The sequence below is a fragment of the Coregonus lavaretus genome, assembly GCF_964263955.1.
Source record: "Coregonus lavaretus genome assembly, contig: HAP1_SCAFFOLD_543, whole genome shotgun sequence".
Classification (NCBI taxonomy): Eukaryota; Metazoa; Chordata; class Actinopteri; order Salmoniformes; family Salmonidae; genus Coregonus; species Coregonus lavaretus.
This window is the reverse complement of record NW_028166699.1, coordinates 306012-318856: the sequence shown is the minus strand read 5'-3', so window position 1 is coordinate 318856 and position 12845 is coordinate 306012. Positions and strand designations below refer to the sequence as shown.

The window sequence follows — 12845 nt, the reverse complement described above, 5'->3', positions numbered from 1 at the left end:
GCAGAAATGTGACGAACTGACTTATTGTAAAGGTGGCATCCTATGATGGTGCCACCATGAAAGTCACTGAGCTCTTCAGTAAGGCCATTCTTCTGCCAATGTTTGTCTATGGAGATTGCATGGCTGTGTGCTCGATTTTATACACCTGTCAGCAACGGATGTGGCTGAAATAGCCAAATCCACTAATTTGAAGGGGTGTCCACATACTTTTGTATATATAGTGTAGTTTTAGCTGACATCCAACCTTGTGTGTTCCCCTATTGGAAGTGTTAATAACTGTGCTCATAGTATTTGTTGAGTGATAATGCCACCAATCCCTCTGTAATTGATCAGTCCCACTGTATTTAGGTGTATTTACACAGGGCTGTCTTTATCTTTGTCTGATTGTGATCTCTCTCTCTCTCTCTCTCTCGCTCTCGCTCTCGCTCTCTCTCCCTCTCTCTCTCTCTCTCTCTATCTCTCTCTCTCTCGCTCTCGCTCTCTCTCTCTCTCGCTCTCACTCTCTCTCTCTCCCTCTCTCTCTCTCTCTCTCACTGTCTCTGTCGATCTCTGTCTATCTCACTATATCTTCCTCTATCTCACTATATCTCCCTCTATCTCCCTCTATCTCACTATATCTACCTCTATCTCACTATATCTCCCTCTATCTCCCTCTATCTCACTATATCTCACTATATCTCCCTCTATCTCACTATATCTCCCTCTATCTCCCTCTATCTCACTATATCTCCCTCTATCTCACTATATCTCCCTCTATCTCCCTCTATCTCAATATATCTCCCTCTATCTCACTATATCTCCCTCTATCTCACTATATCTCCCTCTATCTCACTATATCTCCCTCTATTTCACTATATTTCCCTCTATCTCCCTCTATCTCCCTCTATCTCCCTCTATCTCCCTCTATCTCCCTCTATCTCACTATATCTCCCTCTATCTCCCTCTATCTCACTATTTGTCTCTCTCACTATCTCACTCGGTGTCTCTCATTGTATCTCACTATATGTCTCTCTCTATCTCACTCTATCATTTTGTCTCTGATTGTATCTCAGCAGTAGCAGGGGTGAACCTGGAGGGGGAGCTGTTCAAGGACCTGATGAGAGGCTACAACAAGAACGTTCGGCCCATGGAGAAGAGTGGTGACATCACACAGGTCACCGTCAAGATGACCCTCACCAACCTTATATCCCTGGTCAGTGTGTGTGTGTGTGTGTGTGTGTGTGTGTGTATGTGTGTGTGATCATCTTACTTTCTATCCCTAGAATGAAAAGGAAGAAGCCCTTACAACCAGCGTCTGGATTGAAATGGTAATATCCCTTGTCAACGCAGGTTAAACACTCACACAGCGGCTTGATACCACACCATGTCTCTAGACTCTTTGTCTTCGCTTCCTTTCAAATTCTAATTGTTTTCTGCTTTTTCCATTGTTAGAAATGGTGTGACTACAGGCTGAGGTGGGACCAACCTCCCCGGTCTGCCCTGTATGGAAACCTCACCTCTGAGATGAGGATCCCCTCCAAGAGCATCTGGCTGCCTGACATCATCCTGGAGAACAAGTGAGTCTAGAAAGCATGACAAGCATCACTTAACGTGCTGGCCAAGGGAACACTGCAGATTCATGATAACGGCGTCCATATTAGGAAGTTGTCAGACAAAACATGTGATCCCATACATAACCTCTCTCCTTTCTCTGTGTCTCCAAAGTGTGGATGGAAAGTTTGAGATAGCCATGTACTGTAATGCCCTGGTCTCTCCTGGTGGCTGTGTGTACTGGCTGCCTCCTGCCATCTATCGCAGCGCCTGCTCCATCACCGTCAACTACTTCCCCTTCGACTGGCAGAACTGCACCATGGTCTTCCGGTATGGGCATCACAGTCTCAACTGAAATTAACCACCAGCTGCAGGTAGCCTAGTGGTTAAGAGCGTTGGGCCAGTAACCGAAAAGGTTGCTGGTTTGAATCCCCGAGCTGGCAAGGTGGAAAAATCTGCTGTTCTGCCTTTGAGCAAGGCAGTTAACCCCAACAGCAACTGCTTCCCAGTCACCGATGACGTTGATTAAGGCAGCCCCTCACACCTCTCTGATTCAGAGAGACACATTTCAGTTGCAACTGACTAGTTCCCCCTTAACCTTGCTGGGCCATTATACTGTATACCCTTTCAGCAGATCTGAAAGAATTGAGTAGAGGCTGGATTCTATCCGTATCGCAGAATCTGTGTTAAAATGTAAAGGTAATATCCGATTGAGCTGACACATGCAGCATTTACCGTGAATGCAGTCTTTTAGTTTCACGGTTATGGATGACTGTGTTTCCTCTATCCACGTGTTCAGTTCCCAGACCTACAACGCTAACGAGATAGAACTAGTTCTGACAGAGGAGGACAACCAGCCTGTGGAGTGGGTGGTGATCGACCCCGAGGCTTTTACAGGTACTGCAGTAACCCTACGCCGCAAACACCTTGATTGATTTATGTGTTTTTTTGTGAGCGTATGAAAAATACATAGAACATCGTTCTCTCTCGTTCTCTCTCGTTCTCTCTCGTTCTCATGCTCTCTCGTTCTCTCGTTCTCTCATTCTAGACAGAATTGGATAATGTTCTAAGCAGCATACATGGAAGCCATGACACTATTCATATTAACTCTAGCTCTCCTCTGTTGCCAGAGAATGGGGAGTGGATCATCAAGCACAGGCCTGCTAAGAAGCTGATTAACCAGCGCTACACTAAAGATGAGTTAGAGTACCAGGAAGTGGTGTTCTTCCTGATGATCCAGAGGAAACCTCTGTTCTACGTCATCAACATCATCGTCCCCTGTGTCCTCATCTCATCCCTGGGCCTGCTTGTCTACTTCCTGCCTGCCAAAGGTGACGACTGCATGGACACACACACACACGAAAGCATTCACATGCACCAGAGGAAGCTGGTGGGAGGAGCTATAGGAGGACGAGCTCATTGTAATGGCTGGAATGGAATATATGGAACGGTACCAAACACATCAAACAAATGGAAACCACATGTTTGACTCCGTTCCATTAATTCCATTCCAGTCATTACAATGAGCCCGTCTTCCTTTAGCGCCTCCCACCAGCCTCCATTGACATGTACACACGTATGCACACCCACGTTCACAAACACACACACACTCACATACTCACCGTCCGCCCTCAAGATATTCACCTAACCTGCCCGGTAACACCTTTAGATGCTCATGAAACCCAGTACATACAGTATTTCATTGTCTGAAGATGAACTGCAAGTCGCCCTGGATAAGAGCTACAAATGACTCAAATGTAAATGTCAATGTAAGATGTTCATCAGCTGATTGACTCTCTGTGCTTGTGGTCTGATATTGGTTTTGGTCAGCTGGGGGTCAGAAGTGCACCGTGTCCATCATGATCCTCCTGGCCCAGACGGTTTTCCTCATCCTCATAGCCAACAAGGTTCCAGAAACTTCCCAGACTGTTCCTCTTATCGGAAAGTAAGACCACTTATTTTAATATATTTAACTTAGACTATTTTACTGCTTCACTTAAATAAAAAATGTAAACTTCTTCAACTACCACAAAAATACTTATAAAGAGCGGAAGCAAGTCACACAATTTTCTTAATGGAAAATGACCTTCTAGTTCTAATATGTTATTCCATTAAAACAAAAAACAATGTTTTAAGTGAGAAGTAGCCATTGGTCGGAAGTCGATAAAGAAAGGAAATTCAGGAGCATCACAATGCCTACTTCACTCATGCTCTACCAAGGTTTTCCAGCACACAGCTTTGACCTGCTACAGTTGCTATGTTGGTCTGTTGTACTTCAAACAATGTGTATGCAGGTTGCTTAGGATTCAAACCTTCTCAAACAGCTTAATTCATACTCTTAGAGGAGGTTCTCCAACAATAATGGGATTTGTACCGCATACAAGGTAAAGTATTGGATTCTTCCCACATCACACTAAGACATTTTCCCATTCCACTACCTTTTCAAGCATTTTTTTTATTATATCAAAGCTAGCTTTGATTTATGCTTACAAGACTATCAGGCTTGATTGAGTGAGCTGTTTTGTCTTGTAGTGATGTGGTGCCTGCCTGTATTTCCTTAAATCTTTATTTTAGCAATACATGTCAAAATATTTCATAACATATATTCTGGGTCAGTAGGTGCCCAGAGGTCTATAGAGCCTGTCTGCAGTCCTGATTTCTGTAACCGTTAGCTTTAATGGCTTTATGTGTTTTGTAGGTACCTGATGTTTGTCATGTCCGTGACCACCATCATAGTAATGAACTGCGTCATCGTGCTGAACCTGTCTCTAAGGTCCCCCAATACACACATCATGACAAATAAAGTCAGAAAGGTAAGACTGTAAAACTGTGACCAGCAAGTTTGTCAGAGGCGTCCCAAGCCATTACGAGATGGCTTGTTAGGCCATAAGGGAAAGTTTGGCTGATCTGGACTGGTAGTGTTGACCAGGGTTGGGGTCAATTCAGGAATTAAACTGAAATTCTAATTCAATAATTAATTTTAAAAAATCTGATTTGAATGATTTATCAATAAACTGAGGACAAGCTATCTATAATTATTTTTTTAAACATCCTGAATTGAGTGTCTTCAATTCGAATTGGCCCCATACTTACATTTACATTTTAGTAATTTAGCAGACGCGCTTATCCAGAGCGACGTACAGGAGCAATTGGACTGCAATTGACAGTGTCGGCTCAGGGATTCAAACCAGCGACCTTTTGGTTATTGGCCCAATGCTCTTAACCACTAGGCTACCTGCCCCAACTCTGGTGTTGAACTTTGACCCTTGACGTTGTTGACCTCAGGTCCTGCTGAACATCCTGCCTCGGCTGCTGAGGATGCAGATGCGACCGTGGACACCGTCTGAGGACTGTGACTTCAGTGATGGAACCGGTAATGGTCACAGTTACAGTACCGACGGTGGGAGTAACGTATTTCTAGTCCCCTGCCGGCGCCGCAGCTCCCTAGGACTCATCATCAAGGCAGAAGAATACGTCATGAAGACGGCCCGGTCTGAACTCATGTTCTCCAGGCTCAGAGAGAGAGACGGCCTCATGAAATCTGCACTGGAGAAGATCCGTGAGTAGGGTTACAAATAGAATATTACAATGGGAATTTGGGGAATTGATGGGAATCTTCGGTTATACTGTACTTACCCTCCACTTAGGATAAGGATAAGGGTTAGTGTAAGGGTTAGGGTTGAACCAGCATTTGGACATGAAGCTAGGGTTAAAGATAGGGTTACTGCTGTAAGTACAGTGTAATTACGCAATAATAAGTGCAGTTTAATGTAAAGTGTATCCCATTTTCAATCTTAGCTGCAAGAAAATTGCAAGAAATGTGTATAGGTTGATTCTCTGTTTGACCTTTGACCCTAGATAACAGTCTTGAGGGGGGTACGGCACAGGACCTGGGGACCAGCCTGGCCCAGGCCTCACCAGAGGTGCGCCAGTGTGTGGAATCCTGCAAACATATTGCTAAGAGCGCCAGGCAACAAAACAACTTTGAAAGCGTGAGTCTCCCCAAAGTGTTTCACCCACCTGGGTGATGCACGGTTACCATTTTGTGCCAGAAAATGTTTCTGTAATAACGCTCATTACTCTCTCATTATTGAAAGGAAACTCCTTACGAAAATGTTGATTTCCCAACATTTAGAGTGATTGTCCGCTTCTTAGTCTCCCCTCTGACCTGTCCCTCTGATGCCACACACAGGAGAACGAGGAGTGGTTCCTGGTTGGCCGGGTGATTGACAGGGTGTGCTTCATCGCCATGGCGCTGTCGTTCTTCACGGGTACCATCGGAATCTTTCTGATGGGGCATTTCAACCAGCCCCCCTCCGTGCCTTTCCCTGGTGATCCCAGGAAGTACCTTCCTCCATTAGGGAATAACATCACCGATCCCTTTGGGAATGACACTGGAGAAAATCTACTGGGTTGAGACTGTAAGGAGGGGCATGAAATGTCCATAAACCAGGAGGAGAAGTCTGAAAATGGCCCATGAAATGAATGGGGTTTAGCAGAGGTTCTAGAGGCTACAGGATGCTTTGAGATATCTATGGTTATGTCTGCATTGGTGGTCTGAGACTGAAACTAAACCATGTGGGTCTGTCAGAAGTGTTACAGTCTATGAGTTCACTCATTCAGTGAGACATGAAGGATTTTGGCAGAAAATTATAGATATCCATATTATTTACACAGGGATATGCTTGACCATATGCACTGATGCCTTGAATGATATGTCTGTTTCAGAGCAATGGTTGAAGGTGTTTTTTTTTTACATAGATATTACCACTGAGTAATATGCTAAAGTTTTATCACATTTTAATGTTTACTTTCTTTAAGGCAACCCAACCTGGACTCAGGGGTTGACGCAACATAGTACAGTGCCTTGCAAAAGTATTCATCCCCCTTGGCGTTTGTCCTATTTTGTTGCATTACAACCTGTAATTGAAATGGATTTTTATTTGGATTTCATGTAATGGACATACACAAAATAGTCCAAATTGGTGAAATTAAATGAAAGAAATAACTTGCTTAAAAAGATTCTAAAAAATTAATTACGGAAAAGTGGTGCGTGCATATGTATTCACCCCCTTTGCTATGAATTCCCTAAATAAGATCTGGTGCAACCAATTACCTTCAGAAGTCACATAATTAGTTAAATAAAGTCCACCTGTGTGCAATCTAAGTGTCACATGATCTGTCACATGATCTCAGTATATATACACCTGTTCTGAAAGGCCCCAGAGTCTGCAACACCACTAAGCAAGGGGCACCACCAAGCAAGCGGCACCATGAAGACCAAGGAGCTCTCCAAACAGGTCAGGGACAAAGTTGTGGAGAAGTACAGATCAGGGTTGGGTTGTAAAAAAATATCAGAAACTTTGAACATCCCACGGAGCACCATTAAATCCATTATTAAAAAATGGAAAGAATATGGCACCACAACAAACCTGCCAAGAGAGGGCCGCCCACCAAAACTCACGGACCAGGCAAGGAGGGCATTAATGAGAGAGGCAACAAAGAGACCAAAGATAACCCTGAAGGAGCTGCAAAGCTCCATAGTGGAGATTGGATTATCTGTCCATAGGACCACTTTTAAACTGTACACTCCACAGAGCTGGGGTTTACGGAAGAGTGGCCAGAAAAAAAGCCATTGCTTGAAGAAAAAAATAAGCAAACACGTTTGGTGTTTGCCAAAAGGCATGTGGGAGACTCCCCAAACATATGAAAGAAGGTACTCTGGTCAGATGAGACTAAAATTGAGCTTTTTGGCCATCAAGGAAAACGCTATGTCTGGCGCAAACCCAACACCTCTCATCACCCCGAGAACACCATCCCCACAGTGAAGCATGGTGGTGGCAGCATCATGCTGTGGGGATGTTTTTCATTGGCAGAGACTGGGAAACTGGTCAGAATTGAAGGAATGATGGATGGCGCTAAATACAGGAAAATTCTTGAGGGAAACCTGTTTCAGTCTTCCAGAGATTTGAGACTGGGACGGAGGTTCACCTTCCAGCAGGACAATGACCCCAAGGATACTGCTAAAGCAACACTTGATTGGTTTAAGGGGAAACATTGAAATGTCTTGGAATGGCCTAGTCAAAGCCCAGACCTCAATCCAATTGAGAATCTGTGGTATGACTTAAAGATTGCTGTACACCAGCGGAACCCATCCAACTTGAAGGAACTGGAGCAGTTTTGCCTTGAAGAATGGGCAAAAATCCCAGTGGCTAGATGTGCCAAGCTTATAGAGACATACCCCAAGAGACTTGCAGCTGTAATTGCTGCAAAAGGTGGCTCTACAAAGTATTGACATTGGGGGGTGAATATTTATGCACGCTCAAGTTCTGTTTTTTTGTCTTGTTTCTTGTTTGTTTCACACAAAAAAATATTTTGCATCTTCAAAGTGGTAGGCATGTTGTGTAAATCAAATGACGCAAACCCCCAAAAAATCCATTTTAATTCCAGGTTGTAAGGCAACAAAATATGAAAAATGCCAAGAGGGTGAATACTTTCGCAAGCCACTGTACGTTAACTATGTTACATCTAGTCTATGAGACCAGGCTGGGCATCCATCATCCATCATGTTTTTTGTAAGATGTTTGATTTTGTTGTGATTTTGATATTAACGAACACAGTGTTCTCTTTTCTAGTGTGTTGATCATACAAGTGTTTTATTTTTATTTTATTTTTTCGGTATCAAGATGTGCAAATTCTTGATACCATCTGAAAGGAAACACTTTGAAGTTTGTGGAAATGTGAAATTAATGTAGGAGAATATAACACATTAGATCTGGTAAAAGATAATACAAACAAAAAAACATGCGTTTTTATTTTATTTTATTGTCATCTTTGAAATGCAAGAGAAAGGCCACAATATAATATTACAGTTTAGGCGCAATTTAGATTTTGCCCACTCGATTGCAGCAGTGTGTGCAAAGTTTCAGATTGATCCAGTGAAGCATTGCAATACTGGACTATTTAGTATCAAGTCTGCCCAAATGTGCCGAATTGGTCAATTGATACATTTTCAAGTACATAACTATAGAGAACATACAAAAATGATATGGCAATACAAAATGTTAGTTTACACACTCCCAGGAATGTCATACATGATGGATCATTAGCTTATACACTAACTTTCACACATCTAGATGGCCAGGCAGGGTGGGTGTGGAGCCAGATACAGCAGGGGTTCAAATTTGAATATAAAAATGGATTTTATCAAACAAAATTATGCTACATTTTATCTCTGGGACCCTTAGGATGACTAATCAGAGCAAGATTACTGAATGTAAGTACATTATTTACCTTCAGAGGTGAATGTATCAAACCAGTTGCCGTGATACGTTTTTGTTGTTGTGCACTCTCCTCAAACAATAGCATGGTATTTTTTCACTGTAATAGCTACTGTAAATTGGGCAGTGCAGTTAGATTAACAAGAATTTAAGCTTTCTGCCCATATAAGACACATAAGACAAAGTTTGCTGTTATGCTAATCACATTAGCGCACGTTAGCTCAACCGTCCCGTATACGGGACACCGATCCCGTAGAGGTTAAAAAGCATACTTACTTACATGTACTGTACTGTTAATATTTTCTAAGTAGTTCTAAGCTGACATGTGGAATTGTTTTTAAATGGTCACACCATGGATCATTTAGCTATTTGATTTAGAATTTTAGGACCCCTGTAGCTATATATTTTTTAAAAATACAGTACCAGTCAAAAGTTTGGACACGCCTACTCATTGCAAACTTTTGACTGGTACTGTATATATATTCTTTGGGGGATAAAATATTGAATTTGGTTTTTACTACTATAGCCCATAGAAACGCATTGAATAACACATTCATAAATGGCAAAAAAATGGTCAAAAAATAAATCATAAGGTATAAGGTTTTGAAGTGTCTCTCCTATGTCTAGGACATATAAGAAAGCTCAGGATATATCTATAATTTTTTTTACACATATTTAACCACTTTTTTTTTTAGGTAGGCACTCAAAACGAACTTCATACTTCCATTCATTATTTTAACCGGTACCAGTTACCTTCAGACGAGTCCCGTGACACTTGTGGAGGTCGTAGAGCAAAACGGAGAACACTATTGTGAGAATCACATTAGTTTGTAGGCCGTTCGGATGCTAGACGTTTTCTCATGGTCTGACAAACACAACTGTAGCTCGGCCACCTTCCACCGCAGATGTGGAAGGCTGCCATAGGCGGATGCGGTCGATTGAGACGCAGCCCATGCAACAAAAAAAAAACAGATCTCTAGTTTAAACTGACATGATTTTTTTATTATGTTACATAGATTGACGCACCGGTGCGTCAATAGAATCTAAGGGGTTTTAAAGGAACCACTGTGCAATATGTGAGTACATGCTATGTGCAGTAATTACTCTAGTTGCAACCATAACAATATCTTAATACAATGTTGTTGCTAGAGTAAAGCAGTGTGTACCTACATAGGTTTAAGAAATACTTAATGGAAAGAGCAATTTAAAGTGTTACCAAATTCAAAGCAACAGTGGTATTTTACCATGGAGTTGAGTGTCTGAACCACGCCTATTGTAGATTATGACAGGTTCTCAGTATATCAACGCTCAGGATAAGACCCAGATGCAGACCGTTCGAAATAGCAAAACGTTTATTTACAAAACAGGGGGCAGGCAAACGACAGGTCAAGGAAAGGCAGAGGTCAGTAATCCAGAGCAGAGTATGAAAGGTACAGAAACAGCAGGCAGGCTCAGGGTTGGAAACAGGAGACAAAGGGCTGTAAGACATATGTTTAATCCTAGACACATGAAAAGTGGGATGAATATAGAGGGTACGGGGCAACAGAAGACAATCAGCAGAGGGGCTAAGGATCTTGGAGATGGGGAAAGGGCCGATAGAACAGGGGGAAAGTTTGTGGGACTCCATCCACAGGGGCAGATCCTGAGTGGACAGGAGGACACGAACTGACCAGTAGTCCTGCAATACAGACAACTCTTAGTGTTAAGCCTGCATAAATGTTCGGCTGGAGACAACCTAGCTCTGCCTAGTTGCATCGGCTCGGGAAGTGGTAAATCGGAAGACTTCGGAAACTCGGGTAGCCTCAGATTCTCTCAGAGACTTCGGGGACTTCCGGAATGCCTCGGAGGCGAGCAGAACTACCTACCTTCCCGCAGCCGCCCATCAATCTGGATAGTCAAGGCAATAAGCAAGTCGAGATCCGTAGGTAGTTCCCAGGCTGCTATCTCGTCCTTAACTTCCTCCGATAATCTGTGCAGGAACGTGTCGAACAGCGATTCTGGGTTCCATGCACCTCAGGCGCCAACGTCCGGAAATCCACTGCATAGTCTGCCACACTGCGGGAGTCTTGCCAAAGCAGGAGTAACTTCCGGGCAGCCTCTCCCCCGGACAATGGAGAATCGAAAATCTTCTTCACGGCAGACTGTTGTTCCCACACTGCCATAGCCCAGGCGAGAGCCCTCCCAGACATCAGCGTGATGAGGTACGCTATCGTCAAGCGGTCCGAGGGGAAGGAGGAGGGCTGCAGCTCAAAGATGAGGGAACACTGAGCTTGAAATGCCCGACAGGTTCCCAACTCTTCAGCGAAGCGTTCCGGTGGAGGTAAGCGGGGTTCTCGGGAAGCCGGGGTGGCCGGGAGTGACGCGCTGTTGACAGCCAGGGCTGGGAGGTTACCGTCGTGGTAGGCTGCCTAACAGACAACACGCGGAATTGCACCAGCAATGTATTCAATGCGCGGTCATGGCGTTCAGCCTCCATAAGACCACGCAGCAACTCCTCGTGCCTCCCAATGGTGGCTCCTTGGTAGGAGACGGCTTTGCGGAGCTGGTCCGAGTCTGCTGGGTCCGTCATGGCCAGTTCGTACTATCAAGGCTCAGAATAAGACCCAGAAAGGTACAGAAATGGCAGGCAGGCTCAGGGCAGGCAGAGGTCGGTAATCCAGAACAGTTTCACAAGGTACAGAACGGCAGGCAGGCTCAGGGTCAAGGCAGGCAGAATGGTCAAAACTGGAAAATAGGGACTAGAGAAAAACAGGACTAGGGGAAAATCGCGGGTAAGCTTGACAAGACGAACTCGCAACAGACAAACAGAAAACACTGGTATAAATACACAGGGGATAATGGGGAGAAATAGGAGACACCTGGTGGAGACAAGCACAAGACAGGTGAAACAGATCAGGGTGTGACACAGTAGGAGATGAATGTAGTTGTTTCAGTGATGCTGTGATGTGAATATGACATTGCCAAGAGCTGGCCACTGTGTTGCGTCCACTTTTTTTCAGAGAGCAGAGATTGTTCTGGTGCCAGTGATGTGTCGACTGTGGAGTTATTTGAGAACCTGATCTAATTTTCAGATATTTGGGGTTAATATGGGGATGATATTGTGATAGTGATGGACAAGAATGTTCCATTATCATTGTGCTAATTGTGGGAGCCCAGGGCCCAGATAGCACTCTACACCTGCTTTTAAACTAAACACATGAACAACAACTAGAACCAACGTGTCATTAAATGAAAGTTGATGTACACTACATGACCAAAAGTATGTGGACACCTGCTCAGAACATCTCATTCCAAAATCATGGGCATTATTATGGAGTTGGTCCCCGTTGCTGCTATAACAACCTCCACTCTCCTGGGAAGGCTTTCCGCTAGATGTTGGAACTTGCTTCCATTCAGCCACAAGAGCATTAGTGAGGTCGAGCACTGATGTTGGGCGATTAGGCCTGGCTTGCAGTTAGCGTTCCAATTCATCCCAAATGTGTTCGATGGGGTTGAGGTCAGGGCTCTGTACAGGCCAGTCAAGTTCTTCCACACCGATCTCGACGAACCATTTCTGTATGGACCTTGCTTTGTGCACAGGGGCATTGTCATGCTGAAACAGGAAAGGGCCTTCCTCAAACTGTTGCCACAAAGTTGGAAGCACAGAATAGTTTAGAATGTCATTGTATGCTGTGGCATAGAAAGGGGCCTAGCCCGAACAGCCCCAGACCATTATTCCTCCTCCACCAAACTTTACAGTTGGCACTATGCATTGGGGCTGGTAGTGTTCTCCTGGCATCCGCCAAACCTAGATTTGTCCATCGGACTGCCAGATGGTGAAGTGTGATTCATCACTCTAGAGAATGCGTTTCCACTGCTTCAGAGTCCAATGGCGGCGAGCTTTACACCACTCCAGCTGACGCTTGGCATTGAGCATGGTGATCTTAGGCGTGCTCGGAAATGGAAACCCATTTCATGAAGCTCCTAACAAACAGTTCTTGTTGCTTCCAGAGGCAGTTTGGAACTCGGTAGTGAGTGTTGCAACTGAGGACAGAC

General features: G+C 44.1%; 1 protein-coding gene across 1 annotated transcript in view; it reads left to right on the top strand.

Moving 5' to 3' along the window:
• Positions 1-5947, top strand: part of LOC311114389 (acetylcholine receptor subunit gamma-like) — a gene marked incomplete at both ends in the record, with an annotated part of 7507 nt that extends 1560 nt beyond the window's left edge. The window contains 11 exons of the mRNA XM_084189645.1: positions 1053-1192; positions 1263-1307; positions 1432-1556; positions 1705-1860; positions 2330-2427; positions 2661-2861; positions 3361-3475; positions 4229-4343; positions 4816-5089; positions 5389-5522; positions 5723-5947. Coding sequence (XP_084045771.1) covers positions 1053-1192; positions 1263-1307; positions 1432-1556; positions 1705-1860; positions 2330-2427; positions 2661-2861; positions 3361-3475; positions 4229-4343; positions 4816-5089; positions 5389-5522; positions 5723-5947 — 1628 coding nt within the window. The remainder of the gene's footprint in view (positions 1-1052; positions 1193-1262; positions 1308-1431; positions 1557-1704; positions 1861-2329; positions 2428-2660; positions 2862-3360; positions 3476-4228; positions 4344-4815; positions 5090-5388; positions 5523-5722) is intronic.
• Positions 5948-12845: the final 6898 nt, after the last annotated feature.